Source organism: Oncorhynchus mykiss, chromosome 11, assembly GCF_013265735.2.
Source record: "Oncorhynchus mykiss isolate Arlee chromosome 11, USDA_OmykA_1.1, whole genome shotgun sequence".
Classification (NCBI taxonomy): Eukaryota; Metazoa; Chordata; class Actinopteri; order Salmoniformes; family Salmonidae; genus Oncorhynchus; species Oncorhynchus mykiss.
Genome location: NC_048575.1, coordinates 57,953,485 through 57,974,893, shown reverse-complemented (window position 1 = coordinate 57,974,893; position 21,409 = coordinate 57,953,485). Strand labels below are relative to the sequence as shown.

At 44.8% G+C, this 21,409-nt stretch overlaps 1 protein-coding gene across 3 annotated transcripts in view; it reads left to right on the top strand.

The window, feature by feature from the left end:
- The window catches only part of LOC110535069 (tetratricopeptide repeat protein 28), a 328,541-nt gene that overhangs the window by 214,631 nt on the left and 92,501 nt on the right, over positions 1–21,409 (top strand). For all 3 annotated transcript variants that reach the window (XM_036935885.1, XM_036935884.1, XM_036935887.1), the window contains 2 exons: positions 2,633–2,905; positions 3,597–3,727. In XM_036935885.1, the coding sequence (XP_036791780.1) occupies positions 2,633–2,905; positions 3,597–3,727 (404 nt within the window). The remainder of the gene's footprint in view (positions 1–2,632; positions 2,906–3,596; positions 3,728–21,409) is intronic.

Genomic DNA, 21,409 nt, shown 5'->3' with positions numbered 1-21,409 from the left:
TCGTGATGCGCTTTGTGGGCACTATGGTGTTGAACGCTGAGCTGTAGTCAATGAACAGCATTCTCACATAGGTGTTCCTTTTGTCCAGTGTGGAGTGCGATTGAGATTGCGTCATCTGTGGATCTGTTGGGGAGGAATGCTAATTGGAGTGGGTTTAGGGTTTCTGGCATTATGGTGTTGTGAGCCATGACCACAGCCTTTCAAAGCACTTCATGGTTATCGACGAGAGTGCTACAGGCGGTAATCATTTAGGAAGTTTACCTTCGCTATCTTGGGCACAGGGACAATGGTGGTCTGTTTGAAACATGTAGGTATTACAGACTCGGCCAGGGAGAGGTTGAAAATGTCAGTGAACACTCTTGGCAACTAGTCCGCGCATGCTTTGAGTACACGTCCTGGTAATCTGTCTGGCCCCGCGGCTTTGTGAATGTTGACGTGTTTAAAGGTCTTGTTCACATCGGCTATGGAGAGCGTGATCACACAGTCGTCCGGAACAGCTGGTGCTCTCATACATGCTTCAGTGTTTCTCACCTCAAAGCGAGCATAAAAGGCATTTAGCTCATCTGGTAGGCTCTCGTCACTGGGCAGCTCGCGGCTGGGTTTAATTTTGTAGTCCGTAATAGTTTTCAAGCCCTGCCACATCTGACGAGTGTCAGAGCCGGTGTAGTAGCATTCAATCTTAGTCCTGTATTGATGCTTTGCCTGTTTGATGGTTCGTCTGAGGGCATAGCGGGATTTCTTATAAGCGTCCAGCTCCTTTAATGCTGTAGCTCTAGCCTTTAGCTCGGTGCGGATGTTGCCTGTAATTCATGGCTTCTGGTTGGGAAATGTACATATGGCCACTGTGGGGATGACATCATCGATGCACTTATTGATGAAGCCGGTGTTGAGGTGGTATACTCCTCAATGCCTTTGGATGAATCCCAGAACATATTCCATGTCTGTGCTAGCAAAACAGTCCTGAAGTGTAGCATCCGCGTCATCTGACCACTTCTGTATTGAGCGAGTCACTTGTACTTCCTGCTTTAGTTTTTGCTTGTAAGCAGTAATCAGTTTTAATTGGGTTGAGGTCAGGTGATTTTGAAGGCCAGGGCATCTGATGCAGCACTCCATCACTCTCCTTCTTGGTTAAATAGCCCTTACACAGCCTCTGTGTCCTCAGCCTCTGTGTCTCAAATTTGGACTCATCAAACCAAAGGACAGATTTCCACAGGTCTAATGTCCATTGCTCTTTTTTCTTGGCTCAAGCAAGTCTATTCTTCTTATTGGTGTCCATAAGTAGTGGTTTCTTTGCAGCAATTTGACCATGAAGGCCTGATTCACGCAGTCTCCTCTGAACAGTTGATGTTGAGATGTGTCTGTTACTTGAACTCTGTGAAGCATTTATTTTGGCTGCAATTTCTGAGGCTGGTAACTCTAATGAACGTATCCTCTGCAGCAGAGGCAACTCTGGGTCTTCCCTGTGGCGGTCCTCGTGAGAGCCAATTTCATCATAATGCTTGATGGTTTTTGCGACTGCACTTGAAGAAACGTTCAAAGTTCTTAAAATTTTCCACATTGACTGACCTTCATGTCTTAAAGTAATGATCGACTGTCGATTCTCTTTGCTTATTTTAGCATTAATAAGGAAAGAAATTCCACAAATTAACATTAAACAAGTCACACCTGTTAATTGAAATGCATTCCAGGTGACTACCTCATGAAGCTGGTTGAGGTGAATGGAGGATCTCCGCATGTGTTGTTCCCACTGTGAAGCATGGAGGAGGAGGTGTGATAGTGTGGGGGTGTTCTGCTGGTAACACTGTCTGTGATTTGTTTAGAATCAAGGCACACTTAACCAGCTGTGTAAGGGCTATTTGACCAAGAAGGAGAGTGATGGAGTGCTGCATCAGATGACCTGGCCTCCACAATCACCCGACCTCAACCCAATTAAGATGGTTTGGGATGAGTTGGACCGCAGAGTGAAGGAAATGCAGCCAACAGTTGCTAAGCATATGTGGGAACTCCTTCAAGACTGTTGGAAAAGCATTCCAAGTGAATCTGGTTGAGAGAATGCCAAGAGTGTACAAAGCAAGGCAAAGGGAGGCTACTTTGAAGAATCTCAAATATAAAATATATTTTGAATTGTTTAACACTTTTTTGGTTACTCCCATCTGTGCTATTTCATAGTTTTGATGTTGTCACTATTATTATACAATGTAGAAAATAGTAAATATAAAGAAAAACCCTTGAATGAGTTGTTGTGTCAACTTTTGACTGGTACTGTACATCAAAACAGTTATGATGGTTATTTTATTTTCATGATGCTTTTCATCCGTAATCGTTGGTTACACGATTATACAGTAGTTGTGTCAGACTTAACTAGATGCACTGAGGACTGGGATGAGTATATGGAGCTATTAAGATGTTCCATCTTACAAGATATTCTGGTGAACCAATCAACGTGACTAGTGTACAGTACAGTAATTTACCTAAGCAGTATACAGTCATTGTTCGTGAGCTGCAGTATGGAGAACCTTGTGTATTCCATGAAACTGAAAGGAATACAAAAAAGCTATCTGAATGAGTCCAGTAGCCCCCATCATGACCATCCCTAACCCCTCCTCTCCCCTCCCTCCCTCCCTCCACATAGAGTCCTTAGAACCCACCTACCAGCAGCTGCAGAAGATGAAGCTGGACAAGAGTCCATTCGTGGTGGTGTCAGTGATTGGTCAGGAGCTGCTGACGGCGGCCCACCACACCGCATCTGTGGTGGTCCTGGAGGCCGCGTTAAAGATCGGCACCTGCAGCCTCAAGCTGCGTGGCTCCGTCTTCTCAGCCCTCAGCAGCGCCCACTGGTCCCTGGGCAATGCAGAGAAGAGCACCGGATACATGCAGCAAGACCTGGAGGTTTCCAAGACACTAGGTGAGACCACAGGGGTGCATGTTTGTGTGTGTGTTTTTGTCTGTTTATTTATGTTCGTATCTGTGTGTATTGGTGTGTCTCTATCTGGTCCTGAGTTACTGTGAGTGTAAGGCAGCCCAGATTGTCTGACTCTCCTGACCCCACACAGTTTGACACATAAGTGGGCAGTGTATAGCAGAGCAGCAGGAGATAAGGGTCTGGATGGAGCAGAGCGCTGTGGTTTTTAGGTAGAGAGCCTGGCTCTATGGCTCTGTATGGGGGGGGCCTGTCTATCAGGCAGATGTAATAAGGCCTCCCCTTCTCCACCTCTCACCCCACTAGGGCCCGGAGGTCAGGTTTAGCAGGTCTACTTCTACTGTGGAGCTCTGTCTGTACAGCAGCTTAGAACGCCCAGTACTCCATTTAAGGACGTAATGGGATGTCAGTGTCAAGGAGATCCAACGCATCACTGCATCACTGCTCTAAGATGGCGGAGGACCATGACTGCCCTGTAAATCTACACTGAATGACAGCACATTTAGTAGTGATTTTCCTGTTGTACTGTATATAACCTGAGTGGTAAACAAACAAGTATACAGATGCTTACAAAGTATTGATTATGTTCTCAGAGGATTTTGTATAGGGAACACTGTGCTTTGTCCCAAACTGTCCTGGAGTGACATGTTCTCCTCCCTTTCCTCCTCTGCTCCAGGTGACCAAACAGGTGAATGCCGTGCCCATGGCAACCTGGGCTCAGCATTCTTCTCCAAGGGGAACTACCGCGAGGCCCTGACCAACCACCGCCACCAGCTGGTCCTGGCTATGAAGCTCAAGGACAGGGAGGTAAGAGACTGAGACACACATGGCCACATCCCACTCATGAGGAGAAGATGTGTCCTCTTATCAGGGGTTCCCAAACTTTTTCACTCAGGCCCCCCCTTCCAGCATTGTCTATTTCTATGGGCACAAGCACTGTTCATGACACAAATTGTTCACACCCCTCTTGTTGGGGGAGAGAACACTTGCAGATTTAAAGCTTATTTCCTGCAATTCTACACATTTTGTCATGGGTTGCAGAGAACATTTAGCAGTTTAAAGCTAATTTTCTTGCAATTCTATACATTTTGCCATGTCTAATGTGTATTCATGTGATATTTGCGTGACTCGAACTTTACAAAAACATCTATGGGCTAAAAAAAAACTATGTTTTGATCTGTACATTTCTGTACATTTCTGTACATTTCTGATAAGTTCTAAATAGCTCTCTGAGGTATGCAATGACTGACAGTACAAGAGGACAACTGATTATGCACCACCCACTTTCGAAATGGCACATTTTGCGTTCTACTATTACAACTTTCAAGAGTCAGTTGAAAGCCCCTGTGCCCCTGTGCCCCGCAGTTTGGGAAACCCCGCTCTATACATTACTCCTGGGTCATTTTGATGGTCTTTTCTAGGTGGTAGTATGTGGGGCGGCAGGGTAGCCTAGTGGTTAGAAGGTTGCAAGTTCAAACTCCCGAGCTGACAAGGTACAAATCTGTCGTTCTGCTCCTGAACAGGCACTGTTCCTAGGCCGTCATTGAAAATAAGAATTTGTTCTTAACTGACTTGCCTGGTTAAATAAAATAAAAAAACTGAAAGGTTGCTTGTTCAAATCCCTGAGCTGACAAGGTAAAAACGTGTCATGTGTCATTTTCCTCCTGAACAAGACAGTTAACCCACTGTTCCTAAATAAGAATTTGTTCTTAAGTGACTTGCCTAGTTAAATAAAGATAAAATGTAAGAGAAATCTCTCAGTTGTAGGTTATATTCTGCTATAGGAGGGGTGAGGTCATATGGGGGATGGATGGCTAGTGTTTTTTTTCTGTTTCTGTTAGTGGTTGTCATAGTGATGTGTCCAGCATCCTCTCCTCAGTCTTGGTTGTTCAGAGGGTGACTGAAGGGTAAGACTGAAGAGCAGGAAGCCTCTGCTGCTGGTTCTCCTGTCAGAGAGAGAGAGGGATGAGAAGTGGGCTAGGAGAACAAGTGAAGGTGACAAGGCAAGGGATAGAGAGGTGGAGAGACCAATGGGAGGGCCATTAGTAACAGCTGGTGCTCCTCGTTATCAATGCAAAACGTTTATGCAGATATTATAGAGATATTTATCCTGTACATGATTCAGTTATCCTGTACATGATTCAGCTTTGGCAACATATGTTGCTTTAGGAATGCCATTTAGACGGATTAAGCTGTTAGGACATGAGAGAGAAAAAACTGACGGACAAGGGAGAGTGAGAAGTTGAGAGAGAGAGAGAGAGAGAGAGAGAGAGAGAGAGAGAGAGAGAGAGAGAGAGAGAGAGAGAGAGAGAGAGAGAGAGAGAGAGTTTTGAGTTTTTATAAAACCTTTATTTTTTACTCAAGTGTTAACATAAATAATGACACACTGCCTTTTCAGAAATGAAACAACAAATGTTATTCCTAAACAAAAATAAATACATAACATATACATTCAACTTATTTCAGCAGCAAAAAATAATTTCCCCTCCTCTACAAAACAAAGCGCTCTTTCGTAGGCCCACTTCTCCTCAAATAATAGGAGATCTTTTACAGCTGAAAAGAACTCAAAATCTACTTTTATTCTTGCTTTCACTAAACCTTTAAAAACACATCTTACATCCTGCCCATATCCCGTTTCTATCTTATGTTTCCTACTCAGAAAAATTGACATCTTAGCTTGTCCCAAAATAAAATTTAACATTTGACATTTTCTTTTCTGTTGTTTACTATATTGAAACCCCAAAATAAAAACAGTGTTATTGAAAAACTCCCCTACTGCTTTAAACAAAGATTCCAGCATTTCCAATAGAGGTTTTATCCTCTCACACTCCATAAAACAGTGAAAAATGGTTTCTCTTATATTACAAAAAGGACATCCATCTCTAACATCTGAGTTAATAACAGATACAAAAGCATTAACTGCAATGATGCCATGCAAAACCCTCCATTGCATATCACCAGTACCCTTTTGTAACGGTGGTTTGTACAGTGCTCTCCATGCTGGCTTTACCTTGTCATCAATGCCCAATTTTACCCTCCATGGAGTATCTTTTCTATTTTTCAATTTATCTTTATTCAACACCTTGACACACCCCCTATACAATTCCTTCCCATTCACCTCATCCAAACCCACCTCCTCCAACCCTCTCAAATCCAGCAATAACGCCTTTCTTTCTGACTCTGGGATATTTGGTGTAATCCCTAGTTTTGGAAATGAGACGTCTTCATCTTGCACCTTCTTCTTGTGGCTACTAAGCATACCCCATTCTTCCGCTGACAGAGCCTTCCTACAGCTCCCCAGCATTTGTCCGACAATCCTTTCCGACCTCATCCCCAAATGTTCTGCCACCCGTCTTCCATCCATTAAGGCGGGCCCAGCCATGGCCATTAACTGTCTTAAGGTGATGATTTTCCCCTTCACCAGAATCTTGGAGAAATGTGGAACAGCTGCAGTTGTACAGTCCAGTCTTGCCCCATACACCAGAGGTTCCTCCAACAGCCAATGCACTGACTCCGCTGAAGTTCTTCTGGACACCTTCATTACGCTCCACACTCTGAGAAGGCCTCTGTAAAACGGAGGTACTCCTTCCCTAGAAATCTGGCTACTATCAACCAGAAATAAAGCCTTCTTTAAACCTAATCCTCCAACCCGCTGTAATATAAGACCTGCCACCCCTCTCCACACCACATTTTCCGGTCCATAAAGCAACCTTTGAATAAACTGAAACCGAAAAGCAGCAGCCCTACTAGCAAGATGTACAAGACCTCCTCTTTTGACAAATACAAAACACTTTGTGGAACCCAGTGATATTTATCCCAAAAGAAATCCACAATAATTGCGTGTATCTTAGCCAGAAGGCCAGATGGTGGTTCTAAAACTGACAACCGATGCCACAGTGCAGAGGCAATCACATTGTTAACTATAATAGTGCGCCCCCTATATGACATACGAGATAGTAACCAACGCCATCTCCTCATCCTCCCTTCCACCATTTCAACCACCCCACTCCAATTTTTTTCCATAGTCCCCTCATCTCCTAGGTACACTCCAAGATACTTAAAACCTCCCTTACACCATTCTAGCCCCCCTGGCAAAGCCATGATCCCTCCAGACCATTCTCCAATCTGTAAAGCACAACTCTTTTCCCAATTTACCTTTGCAGAGGATATTCCCCTAAAACGATCAACCATTAGACTCAAACTATCTACCTCCGCTTGATTTTTCACTAGCACAACTACATCATCAGCATAGGCTGAAAGACGAATAGGAGGAATATCCTCTGAAAGGCACACCCCTGCAATGCGACTTCTAATGCTATTTAGTAGTGGCTCTATAGCAATAGCATATAACATCCCAGACATAGAACATCCCTGCCTAATACCTCTACACACTTTAAAAGGAGCACTCAAACCACCGTTAACTTTCAATACACTTTCAATGTCACCATATATCACCTTTATCATGGCAATAAAACCAGAGCTGAACCCAAACGCCTCAAACGTGTGCCATAAATATTGATGTTCAACTCGGTCAAATGCCTTTTCCTGATCAATTGAAATTAGACCAGCATCCAACCCAATAGCCTTAGAGACGTCCAAAAAATCACGAATCAGAGAAATGTTATCCCCTATCTGCCTGCCAGGAACACAGTAGGACTGATCCGTATGTATGATTTGCCCCATCACCTCCCTCAACCTGTTGGACAAAGCCTTTGACAATATTTTATAATCAGTACACAATAAAGCCACCGGCCTCCAGTTCTTCACCTCCCTCAGGTCACCCTTTTTAGGCAGTAGGGTGAGGACAGCCCTTCTGCAGCTTATTGGTAGTAACCCTCCGGTTAAACTATCATTAGCTACTTCTAACCAATCCTCTCCCAACATAGCCCAAAAAGACTTAAAAAAGTCAACGGGAAGCCCATCAATGCCTGGTGCCCTTCCATTTTCCATGCCATTTAATGCAGTGTATAAATCCTGCAAAGACAATGGTTGCTCAAGCTCAACCTGAGCTTCTGCAGGCACCTTTGGGAGCCCATCAAAGAACTGCTGTGTCACTGTTTTGTCCTCTTTGTACTCACACTTGTAGAGCTCAGCATAGAACTCTACTGCCCTCTTTCTAATTTCACTAGGGCTAGTGAGCTCTTGTCCAACAGCTGATTTGAGACAATGAATAATTTTTCTTTGTCCATTCTTTTTCTCTAAACCAAAGAAAAATTTGGATGAGGCATCCATTTCAGATATGCCCTGAAATTTACTTCTCACCAATGCCCCCTGTGCTCTGATACCCAGCAGATCTGCCAATGCAGCTTTTCTCCTCTTGAGGGCCTGAGTATGGCCTCGATCTCCTGTGGTCTCAACCAACGTCATGAGTTCCACTATTTCAATCTCTAGGGCTTTCATTGATCTGGTGATATCCTTGGTGACATTGAATCTGGATTTTCCCTATATCCCACCATTGTTGAAGGGATACAAAACTGGCCTTTTGAGACCTCCACCTCTCCCAAAAAAAACTGAAACAATTCCTGAAGTGAGCATCACTCAATAAAGTTATATTAAAATGCCAGTATGCGCTTTTAGGTTTTACATCGTTAATGAACACCACCTCTGTTATTAAACAATGATCAGAAAATCCCACTGGAGTTATCACACTTGATTTACAGACCTGAGATTGATGCTCAAAAACATAAAACCTATCTAACCTGGCCATAGAGATGATGTTCTCTCTCACATGCGCCCAGGTGTACTGCCTTGTTCTTCCATGTTGACTCCGCCAAATATCACACAGTTCATTTGTTACAATAAGGCGTTTTAAAAACGTCCTTGAGGCTATATGAGGTTCTTGGTGATTTCTATCTAAATCACTAACTGTGCAGTTAAAATCCCCAGCAATAAACAAATAATCTTCTTTGTTACATTTCTCAATGGTATTTGATAATGTCTCTAAAAAACATACCCTCTCAACTGTCACCACTGGGGCATATACATTTATCAGACACATATTGATGTTTTCATACCTTGCTCTAACTTTTAATAACCTCCCCTCAACTACCTCTTCAACCTCATATGACAAAGGCAAAAACCCTTTTGAGAACAAGATAACCACACCCCCACTTTTTGAGTTTTTATGACTACACACCACTGTCCCCCCCCACTCCTGTTGCCACATAACTTCATTTTCCAAATTACTATGCGTTTCTTGTAGAAAAATTATGTCACTTCCCTTTCCCCTCATTAACTCATACACCATGGCTCTTTTTTTAACATCTCTTGCCCCATTTACGTTTAAAGAAGAGATCTTAAAACTGCTCATGGATAAGAAAAAAATACAGAGGAAGATACAGCCACCACATCTCTTTACAGAGTTAAAACTGCAACTGAACTCTTTCATTTTCTTTAGAATTTGCATCACTTATTACTCTCGTGACCACTTTCTTGAGTCTAGCAATTTCAGGGCTTTTCAAACCTCCCCCTGTAATTTTTGACATCAGAAACTTTGCTGATTCAATAAACAATTCACGTTCAGGGAAAAAATCAGTTACATTGTAATCCTGCATATATTTCTTCCCTTTTGTCAACTTCAGAAATTGACGTATCTTCTCGATCCCATACCTCCCTTCCACCCCATCTATCTCACTATATTGTTGTGACGCGTCAGATGACTCACTCTCGCTATCCTCCCCAGAAGAAAACCCCATCTCTACAACCTGTTCATCTTCACCTGATTTATCCATCTCTACCTTTCTCTTAGAATTAGACCCTTCACCACCCCTTAAATTCTTCCTTTTACTCCTCGGTATTTTGAAAACATCCGCTTCCTTTTCCGTTATTTCAATCTCCTCTTGACCTCCAATTTCATTTTCCAGCACCACCTCAGCGACGGCAGTCGCAATCTCACCTACTGTTTCCCCTCCCTCTTTGTTCTGATCTACCACAATTGCCCCCGTATCCACAATGCCTTCCTCTCCTACTTTTCCAACCACATCTGCCCACCTTCTCTCTTCCCCTACACCTGTAGTATTTTCATCCCTTCGCTGTGGTACGTTAGTTGCACCCGCACTAAAGCTACTACCAGGCTCAGCGCGTTCATTCTCGGGACAATTACGCACCAAATGCCCCTCTCTTCCACATCCAAAACATTTCATTGATTCAGTAGATGCATAGAAGACATAATCAAATCCATCAATCTTAAAACTAAACGCTAAATTCAGTTCATCTCCTTCCTTCTTTAAAATCATATGCACTTGTCTCCTATGAGACACGACATGTTTCAACAACGGAGATTTGCATCCAAAAAGAACCTTCTTTATTGTAGATACGATTTGACCATGGCGAGATAACTCTCGCTCTAACACTTCATCTCTAACAAATGGTGGCACGTTAGAAAGCATAACTTTCTTCGCAGGATTCATAAGCGGAAATACCGGCGTCTGTGTCTCCCGCAACACAACACCCCTCTCAACTATCTTATTCACCTTTTCAATTGAATCTAAGAATATCACTACAGCGCTATTCATCCTTGAGGCTGATTTGATGCTATCATACCCAATGATAGCACCCACAGCCAAGCTACATTCTTCCACTGAACACCCAGCCGCAGCAGGAATTTTTACTCCATGCCTCCGACTAAGTTTTTCAAACTCTACATTTCCGCGAGTGGCCATTGCAACCAGCCCCACCCGCTGGTTGTGCCCTCGCGAAAAAACAACCTCAAAGATCCCACCACCCCTATACGTGCTCAAAGATCCCACCACCCCTATACGTGCTTAGTGATAGTTAAACAATATATCCGTAAAACAACTAAACTAATCAATATATATATATATATATATGTACATACCAAAACCCAATAGAGTGAAAAGAAATTCCATTCGCTCTCACAAACACTCTGCTTGACGACTCACTCCCAGCATGCACTCCGACGAGAGAGAGAGAGAGAGAGAGAGAGAGAGAGAGAGAGAGAGAGAGAGAGAGAGAGAGAGAGAGAGAGAGAGAGAGAGAGAGAGAGAGAGAGAGAGAGAGAGAGAGAGAGAGAGAGAGAGAGAGAGAGAGAGAGAGAGAGAGAGAGAGAGAGAGAGAGAGAGAGAGAGAGAGAGAGAGAGAGAGAGAGAAGAATAAAGGTAGAGCATGAGGGAGGGAGGGTAGGCAGAGGAAGAGGGAGGGCCAGACAGTGAGAAAAAGGGCTAGTTTATCTCTGTCTCCCTTAACCCCGCTCTCACTCTCTCTCTCTCTCTCTCTCTCTCTCTCTCTCTCTCTTTCTCTGTGTGTTCTGCCTGACCTCTGTGGTGATTGTGGGGGGTGCTCGTTCCAGCACAGTTCCGTCACCCAGCCCAGAGAGAAGAATGCCCTTGCTTTCCCCGTCCCTCCCTGCTTCCCCCGTCTCTCCCTGCTTCCCCCATCCTCCCTGCTTCCCCCGTGTCCATCCCCGTCCCTGCCTGCTTCCCCCGTCTCTCCCTGCTTCCCCCGTCTCTCCCTGCTTCCCCCGTCTCTCCCTGCTTCCCCCATCCTCCCTGCTTCCCCCGTGTCCATCCCCGTCTCTTCCTGCTTCCCCCTTCTCTTCCTGCTTCCCCCGTCTCTCCCTGCTTCCCCCGTGTCCATCCCCGTCTCTCCCTGCTTCCCCCTTCTCTTCCTGCTTCCCCCGTCTCTCCCTGCTTCCCCCGTGTCATCCCGTCTCTCCCTGCTTCCCCCGTCTCTCCCTGCTTCCCCCGTCTCACCCTGCATCCCCCGTGTCCATTCCTGCTTCCCCCGTGTCCATCCCTGCTTCCCCCGTGTCCATCCCTGCATCCCCCGTGATCAACCCTGCATCCCCCGTGTCCATCCCTGCTTCCCCCGTGTCCATCCCTGCATCCCCCGTGTCCATCCCTGCATCCCCCGTGTCCATCCCTGCATCCCCCGTGTCCATCCCTGCATCCCCCGTGTCCATCCCTGCATCCCCCGTGTCCATTCCTGCTTCCGCCATCTGTCCCTGCTTCTCCCCGTCCCTCCATGCTTCCCCTCATCCCTCCCTGCCTCCCCCCCTCCCTTTTCCCCTCATCCCTCCCTGCTTTCCCCCCTTGTTCCTCCCTGCTTCCTCCCCGCCCCTCTTTGCTTCCCCCGTCCCACTGCTCCCCTCATCTCTTATCCTCCCCTCCAGCACCCCTCCAGCCGCTTCAACTGTTTGTTTTCGCAGATATCAGAGGACGTTTATACAGTCCAGACATAACCACACAATGAGAAACAAAGCTACAGCTAACTGCCAAAGGCCCCTCACATCTCTCACACAAATAGCTCCACATAGATAGATAGGCAAAAGACCACAGACATCAGTGGAAGGCCTAGACCTACGTACAGTATGTCATGCACACAGGTTAAGTTACAGTAGTGTTAGGGTGAGCTGTATTTGAGTGTGCTTGTGGATAAGGTAAGGAGTGTGGGGGTCTGTGTTTAATTTGGGGGTCTCAGTACCCAGTTCACATTAAAACTGACCATCCTACCGATCCTTGACTTCGGCGATGTCATTTACAAAATAGCCTCCAACACTACTCAGCAAATTGGTTGCAGTCTATCACAGTGCCATCCGTTTTGTCACCAAAGCCCCATATACCACCCACCACTGCGACCTGTATGCCCTCGTTGGCTGGCCCTCGCTTCATATTCGTCGCCAAACCCACTGGCTCCAGGTCATCTACAATTTTTTGCTAGGTAAAGCCGCGCCTTATCTCAGCTCACTGGTCACCATAGCAGCACCCAGCAGGTATATTTCACTGGTCACCCCCAAAGCAAATTCCTACTTTGGCTGCCTTTCCTTCCAGTTCTCTGCTGCCAATGACTGGAACGAATTGCAAAAATCACTGAAGACTCATATCTCCCTCACTAACTTTAAGCACCAGCTGTCAGGGCAGCTCACAGATCACTGCACCTGTACATAGCCCATCTGTAAATAGCCCATCCAACTACCTCATCCCCATACTGTTATATTTTTTTTTTGCTCCTTTGCACCCCAGTATCTCTACTTGCACATTCATCTTCTGCACATCTATCACTCCAGTGTTTAATTGCTAAAGTGTAATTATTTCGCCACTATGGCCAATTTATTGCCTTACCTCCCTTATCTTACCTCATTTGCACACAGTGTATATAGACTTGTTTCTGTTGTGATATTGACTGTATGTTTGTTTAATCCATGTGTAACTCTGTTTTGTGTCGCACTGCTTTGCTTTATCTTGGCCAGATCGCAGTTGTAAATGAGAACTTGTTCTCAACTAGCCTACCTGGTTAAATAAAGGTGAAATAAAAAATAACAAAAATGAAAAAACATATTAGGCACTGGCAGTAATTGGCTGACCAGATGGTAGCTTTTAATGAGTGTGTGCGTGTTTGTGTGTGTGTGTGTGTGTTTCCGTGCGTGTGTGTGTTTCCGTGCCCCTACAACCCTGCCTTCTCAGTCAGACAGGAAGGATTACTATGAAAGCCCCCACCCTTCCTAATCATATCTAGATCCTCCTACTAACACCAAGCTGCCACCTGACTGGCTGTTAAGGACACCTCTCATCCCTCTATCCCCCCCTTTGGTTTAGCACACAGCCCGTACACCTTACATGTTGAATAATACTGACCCATTCTTATACAATACTCTCTCATTCACTTCTTCTGAGAGGGAACATCCCCTCACCTTCCCACCACACACTAACAGTACTTTTAGAAGTGGGCCAGTACAAGTTATGTGAGCTGTGTCTGAGGTGTTATGTAAAGACTATTCCAGGGCCTTGACTAGGTCATCCCATGCTGCTAATGGCTGCTGCCTCCTACAGGACATCCCCCCTGGCACCTCTGGACCTCAGCCCCTGGTCCCCTAATCAGTCACATGTGTGTCACACCACCTGGCCTCCCTCAGAGAGCAGAGCAGAACACTGGGGGCTAACGGAGGGAACGGATCCCTCATTACTGTAGCTAGCCCAGCTAGTGTTTTGCTTTCTGATGTCAAACGTATTATCTGGCCTTAGAGGAGGTGAGGTCACTTCCTAGAGGCCAGGCCAACCTAGACACAGGATGTTGTGCTGCTGCTCACTGAAGTGTCAGTAGAGACCGTGAAGAGTGTGAAGGAGAGAGAGTAAGGGGCGCTCCCACCAGTGGCTGTCTGTGCCGTTTAAGATTAGAGAGGACAACTTTTTTTATGAGCATGGTCTTACTTCAATTACAGTTTATGTAACCCACCGCCTGGATTTGGTCCTATGTAGCAACATTTGAAAGGTTTTTTTTACATTTGATACAAATAGAGACTAAGAGCTAGAAAATGGTATATCATACACTGCAGTTGAGGAACAATGGGAAAGTAAATATGCTATGAAAGGTGGAACACTTTTGAGAAAATTGCCCTTGAATGTTTTGATACACCTACTGGAGAGCTCTTCTTGGTCTACACCGGTTCAGCATCATTCACACCCTCTTGAGCTTTAGCCCCACCCATCTCTTTAAGGATTCACATCCATATGCTAAACAGAGAGAGTAGTGTGGTAAACAACCAAAGATTTCAAGACTAAAGGTGGTAAAAGTAGTAGCCCACAATAAGGAAAAACTCCAGGTAAAAACAGATTTGATCTGTTCCTTGACCTACAGTTGAAGTTGGAAGTTTACATACACTTAGGATGGAGTCATTAAAACTTGTTTTTCAACCACTCCACATTTCTTGTTAACAAACTTTAGTTTTGGCAAATCGTTTAGGACATATACTTTGTGCATGACTCAAGTAATTTTTCCAACAATTTCACTTATAATCCACTGTGTCACAATTCCAGTGGGTCAGAAGTTTACATACACTAAGTTGACTGTGCCTTTAACTTCTTACGGCTGAAATCCCGCTAACGAGATCAATATGATAACAGCCAGTGAATGTGCCAAACAACAGAAATCTCAAAAATAAAATTCCTCAAACATACAAGTCTTTTACACCATTTTAAAGATAAACTTGTTCTTAATCCCACCACAGTGTCCGATTTTAAAAATGCTTTATGACGAAAGCACACCAAATGATTATGTTAGGTCAGTACCTAGTCACAGAAAAACACAGCCATTTTTACAGCCAAAGAGAGGAGTCACAAAAAGCAGAAATAGAGATCAAATTAATCACTAACCTTTGATGATCTTCATCAAATGACACTCATAGGACTTCATGTTACACAATACATGCATGTTTTGTTTGATAAAGTTCATATTTATGTAAAACAATCTCAGTAGACATTGTCGCGTTATGTTAACTAGTTCCAAAAACATCCGTTGATATTGCAGAGAGCCACATCATTTTACAGAAATACTCATTATAAATGTCGATGAAAATACAATTGTTAGACATGGAAATATAGATATACCTTTCCTTAAGGAAAGGCTGTGTCAGATTTAAAAAAACTTCACGCTCAGAAAAATATATTTTTTTTATCCACCATGTTGGAGTCAACAGAAATCAGAAATAACATTATAAATATTCCCTTACCTTTGATGATCTTCATCAGAATGCACTCCCAGGAATCCTAGTTCCACAATAAATGTTGGATTTGTTTGATATTGTCCATTATTTATGTCCAAGTAGCTACTTTTGCTAGGGCGTTTAGTACACTAATCCAAACGCTCGTGCAGGTCCAGCCGAACGTCGGACGAAAACTTCAAAAAGTTATATTACAGGTCGTAGAAACATTTCAAACTAAGTATAGAGGATGTTTAGGATGTTTAGGATGTTTTTATCATAAATCTTCAATAACGTTCCAACCGGAGAATTCCATTGTCTGTAGAAAAGCCATGGAACGCAGGTCGCTAATCATGTGAAATGCGCATGACCAGGACCTGGCTCTCTGCCAGACTACTGACTCAAAGAATTCTCATCCGGCCCCACATTACAGTAGAAGCCTCAATCAAGTTTCTAAAGATGGTTGACATCGTGTGGAAGCCTTAGGAAATGCAACATAACCAATATCCCACTGTGTATTCAATAGGGGCTGGGTTGAAAATTGACCAACCTCAGATTTCCCACTTCCTGTTTGGATTTCTTCTCAGGTTTTTGCCTGCCATATGAGTTCTGTTATACTCAGACATCATTCAAACAGTTTTAGAAACTTCAGAGTGTTTTCTATCCAATACTACTAATAATATGCATATATAAGCAACTGGGACTGAGGAGCAGGCCGTTTACTCTGGGCACCTCTCGGCAACTTTTATCCAAGCTACTCAATACTGCCCCTGCAGCCATAAGAAGTTAATGCAAACGCTGTGTCAGATTTTTAAAAAAAACTTTACGGAAAAAGCACACCATGCAATAATCTGAGTACGGCGCTCAGACACAAAAACAAGCCATACAGATACCCACCATGTTGTGGAGTCAACAGAAGTCAGAAATAGCATTATAAATATTCACTTACCTTTGATCTTCATCATAATGCACTCCCAGGAATCCTACTTCCACAATAAATGTTTGTTTTGTTCGATAAATCCATAATTTATGTCCAAATTCCTCCTTTTTGTTTGAGCGTTTAGTTCACAAATCCAAAATCACGACTCGCAGTCCAGACAAAAAGTCAAAAAGTTCCGTTACAGTTCGTAGAAACATGTCAAACGATGTATAGAATCAATCTTTATGATGTTTTTATCATAAATCTTCAATAATGTTTCAACTGGAGAATTCCTTTGTCTTTAGAAATACAATGGAACGCAGCTACCTCTCACGGGTGTGCGCCTGACTGAGCTCAAGGCACTCTGCCAGACCTCTGGTTGAAACTGCTTTCATTCTCTCCTTCTTCACAATAGAAGCCTAAAACAAGGTTCTAAAGACTGTTGACCTAGTGGAAGCCTTAGGAAGTGCAATCGGACCAAATGTACACTGTATCTTGGATAGGCAAAGACTTGAAAAACTACAAACCTCAGATTTCCCACTTCCTGGTTGGATTTTTTCTCAGGTTTTTGCCTGCCATATGAGTTCTGTTATACTCACAGACATCATTCAAACAGTTTTAGAAACTTCAGAGTGTTTTCTATCCAGATCCACTAATAATATGCAACTGGGACTGAGTAGCAGGCAGTTTACTCTGGGCACGCTTTTCATCCAAACGTGAACATGCTGCCCCATATCCCAAACAGGTTAAACAGCTTGGAAAATTATGTCATGGCTTTAGAAGCTTCTGATAGGCTAATTGACATCATTTGAGTCAATTGGAGGTGTGTACTTGTGGATATATTTCAAGGCCTACCTTCAAACGCAGTGCCTATTTGCTTTACATCATGGTAAAATCAGAAGAAATCAGCCAAGACCTTCACAAGTCTGGTTCATCCTTGGGAGCCATTTCCAAATGCCTGAAGGTACCACATTCATCTGTTCAAACAATAGTATGCAAGTATAAACACCATGGGACCATGCATCCTTCATACCGCTCAGGAAGGAGACGCGTTCTGTCTCCTAGAGATGAACGTACTTTGGTGCGAAAAGTGCAAATCAATCCCAGAGCAACAGCAAAGGACCTTGTGAAGATGATGGAGGAAACAGGTACAAAGTATCTATATCCACAGTAAAATGAGTCCTATATTGACATAACCTGAAAGGCTGCTCAGCAAGGAAGAAGCCACTGCTCCAAAACCGCCATAAAAAAGCCAGACTATGGTTTACAACTGCACAGGGGAACAAGATCGTACTTTTTGGAGAAATGTCCTCTGGTCTGATGAAACAAAAATAGAACTGTTTGGCCGTAATGATCATCGTTATGTTTGGAGGAAAAGGGGGAGGCTTGCAAGCCAGACAACACCATCCCAACTGTGAAGCACGGGCGTGGCAGCATCAAGTTGTGGGGGTGCTTTGCTGCAGGAGGGACTGGTGCACTTCACAAAATAGATGGCATCATGAGGGTGGAAAATTATGTGGATGGAAAATTACGTGGATATATTGAAGCAACATCTCAAGACATCAGTCAGGAAGTTAAAGCTTGGTCGCAAATGGATCTTCCAAATGGACAATGACCCCAAGCATACTTCCAAAGTTGTGTCAAAATAGTTTAAGGACAACAAAGTCAAGGTATTGGAGTGGCCATCACAAACCCCTGACCTCCATCCTATAGAACATTTGTGGGCAGAACTGAAAAAGTGTGTGTGAGCAAGGAGGCCTACTAACCTGACTCAGTTACACCAGCTCTGTCAGGAGGAATGGGCCAAAATTCACCCAACTTATTGTGGGAAGCTTGTGGAAGGCTACCCAAAACGTTTGACCCAAGTTGAACAATTTAAAGGCAATGCTACCAAATACTAATTGAGTGTATGTAAACTTCTGACCCACTGGGAATGTGATGAATGTGATGAAATATAAGCTGAAATAACTCATTCTCTCTACTATTATTCGGAAAATAAAGTGGTGATCCTAACTGACCTAACAGGGAATTTCTACTAGGATTAAATGTCAGAATTTTTGAAAAACTGAGATTAAATGTATTTGGCTATGGTGGATGTAAACTTCAACTGTTCATCCTATATGCTAAATTCAGGGCATCAATGTTGTTAAGAAAGTTAGCAAAACTTTTGGAGTTCTCGATTGCTAACGTTGTGTTTTTCAAAAACGCTGTAGTAGAAAGGACTATCAACACATACTGAGCAGCTTACGTTATAGATAGAAGCATGCTACATGGCAGACCAATCCAAACTCATCTCCCGGCATATCCAGCCCATCCATTATCTCAGCCAATCATGGCTAGCGAGAAGGTTCCCGCTTTTTCCGTGGCTAAACCAACGAGGCTCATAATTTAACAATTACATTCATATTTACAGATGGTATATCCGTTTATTATTAAGGCACATGAAAAGCATTTCTGCCCAAAAACGCATTTAGATAAAAATACATTAAAAAGATGTTCAAATCCCTCTCTTCTGGAGTAGTGATGTGCAATATACACCTAGCTTCCTGAAACAGGTCACATATTGGATGACTGTCATTCATATTCCAGTCATCCAGCTCATTGTAACATTGATAGGTTTAGGCTACTACATGATACTCACATTTTCCCTATACCCATCATGAGGTTGCTACAACCTAGCCTACAAATGAAAGTTTATAATGTAGGTGCACAGGTCGAGAGATAAATTGGAAAAATCAAGGTGACAGACAGTGACAAATTCAATACCGCCTTGCACAGGGTAGCAGGGTAGCCTAGTGGTTAGAGCGTTGGACTAGTAACCAGAAGGTTGCGAGTTCAAACCCCCGAGCCCCCCAAACCCCCGAGCTGACAAGGTACAAATCTGTCGTTCTGCCCCTGAACAGGCAGTTAACCCACTGTTCCCAGGCCGTCATTGAAAATAAGAATTTGTTCTCAACTGACTTGCCTGGTTAAATAAAGGTAAAATAAAATAAAAAAACTCTTGCCTGCTTCCAGCTGATCAGGAGTGTAATCATTAGTCCAAACAGTTGCAAAATGTACATTTTTGCATCTAAAACTAGAGTTTCTATTGGACAAATTCAGGTAAGTCCTTCCCTATTTGGTTCCGTTTGCTTCCATTTAAGAAACGGTTTGCAACAGAATCAGCGGAATGAATCCACCCTGATCACCCACACACACAGTTCACATTCATTGCAGCCACATACAGCATGATCACTTTGCTCGTTGTATAATTCCTTCTCGCAACTACGAGCTCTCCTCCTCTCACCTTTTCCCTTTGCTTGTGGACTTATGTGCACAACACAACAGCTGTCTGTGACCAGGCGAAAAAACCTCTCCAAACTATCAGGTATCAAGGTAAGACCCAAGTGCAGACCCCCCCCCCCCCACACACACACACACACACACACACCACCACCACCAGAACCTGGCGTTCCACCTGGGCGGATACCTGGTTGACTGGGGTACCGGCATTGAAAGTCGGCGATGAGGGCCGGGTCCAGGATGTCTTTAGTGGGAACCCAGCACCTCTCCTCTGCGCCATAACCCTCCCAGTCAACCAGATACTGGAAACCCCTGCCCCGTGGTTGAACCCTCAGGAGGCGTTTCACCGTGTATGCTGGCTGGCCATCAATGACATGGGGGGAGGGATGGGCCTTTAAACAGAAGACAAGGGGAAGTCAGAAATGGTTTTGACTCTAGACACAGAAAAGGTAGGAAAAATACAGAGGGTACGGGGCAACAGAGGACAAACAGCAGAGGGGCTAATGATCTTAGAGTGGGGGGAAAAGGTCTCTGCTTCCGGGGGTGTAGCCGCAGCACTATAGCGGCGGGCCAACACCTCAGGCTTGACTCTCTTGGATATCGGTCGGTGTTGCGGAAGCGAAGTGGCCTGGGCCTTACTGAACTCCTCCCGGAGGTCCTGGTACTCTGCGGAGCTTGCAGAGAGGTCCGGGGCAATTTCCAAGCCCCCAGGAAGACGTCCCGCGGCAGGCAGAGCTGACTTCAGGCAATGAGTGTGGCAGGACAGGAATCCCAATACCACGGCAACCTGCAAAAGTCTCAACCAGCAGGATTTGGATCGTCTCACTGTGGTTCCCCAACACTCGTAGGTTGACAGGGGTGTTCTGGTGGGTGACCCGGCCTATAGAGCACCCGTTGACGCAGTGCTCTAACACCCATGGTAATGTAGAGGGGTTGAGTGGGGATGCCCAGCTCGGACGCCACGGTAACGTCCATGAGACTCACATCAGCCCCCGAGTCGATGAGTACCTGGAGAGACTTGGACTGGTCGCCCCACAGCAGAGTGGCATGGAGAGGGGTGCGAGTAAGGGGAGAATAACAATTATCTTTAAGACCCACCAGAGTACTCACTCCAACAAATAAGCTAGGTCTCTTGAAGGGACAGGTAGACACAAAATGACCTGGCAGTACCGCAATACAGGCAACTCTGGATCTCAAGTCTGCGTAAGCTTTCGGCTGGAGACAGCCCAGCCCTGCCGAGCTGCATTGGCTCGGAAAGAGGTGAATGGGCAGTCTCCGGAGGCTCTTGGAGGGACTCTTGTAAGCTCGGATCCTCTTGGGGACGTAGACGCTGGGGACTTCCGGGGGTTCATCAGCTGAAAGGTGGGCTGCCAGCTCATCCTTTACCTCCTCCGATTATCCGTGCAAGAATGTGTCCAGGTAGCCTCCGATGCTAGCGTGCGGAACTCCACCGCATAGTCTGCCGCACTGAGGGTGTCCAGCCGAAGCTGGAGTAACTTCCGGGCAGCCTCTCTCCCAGACAACAGAGCCTCAAACCTTTCTCACCTCCGCCACGAATACCTCCAGACTGAGGTAGATGGCGGATTGTTGTTCCCACATCCCATGGCCCAGGCGAATGCCCTCCCAGACATCAGCGTAATAATGTACGCTATCTTCGTAGGGAACGAAGAAGGCTGCAGCTCGGAAATGATGGAGCACTGGGAGAGAAAGGCCCGGCAGATTTGGGAATCTCCATTGTAGTGCTCCGGGGGAGGTAAGTGCGGTTCCCGGGAAACCGGGGTGACGGCGCTGCTACCAGCCGGGTAACAGAGGGGCTGGGAGGTTACTGTCGTGGTAAGCTGCCTAGTAGGCAATC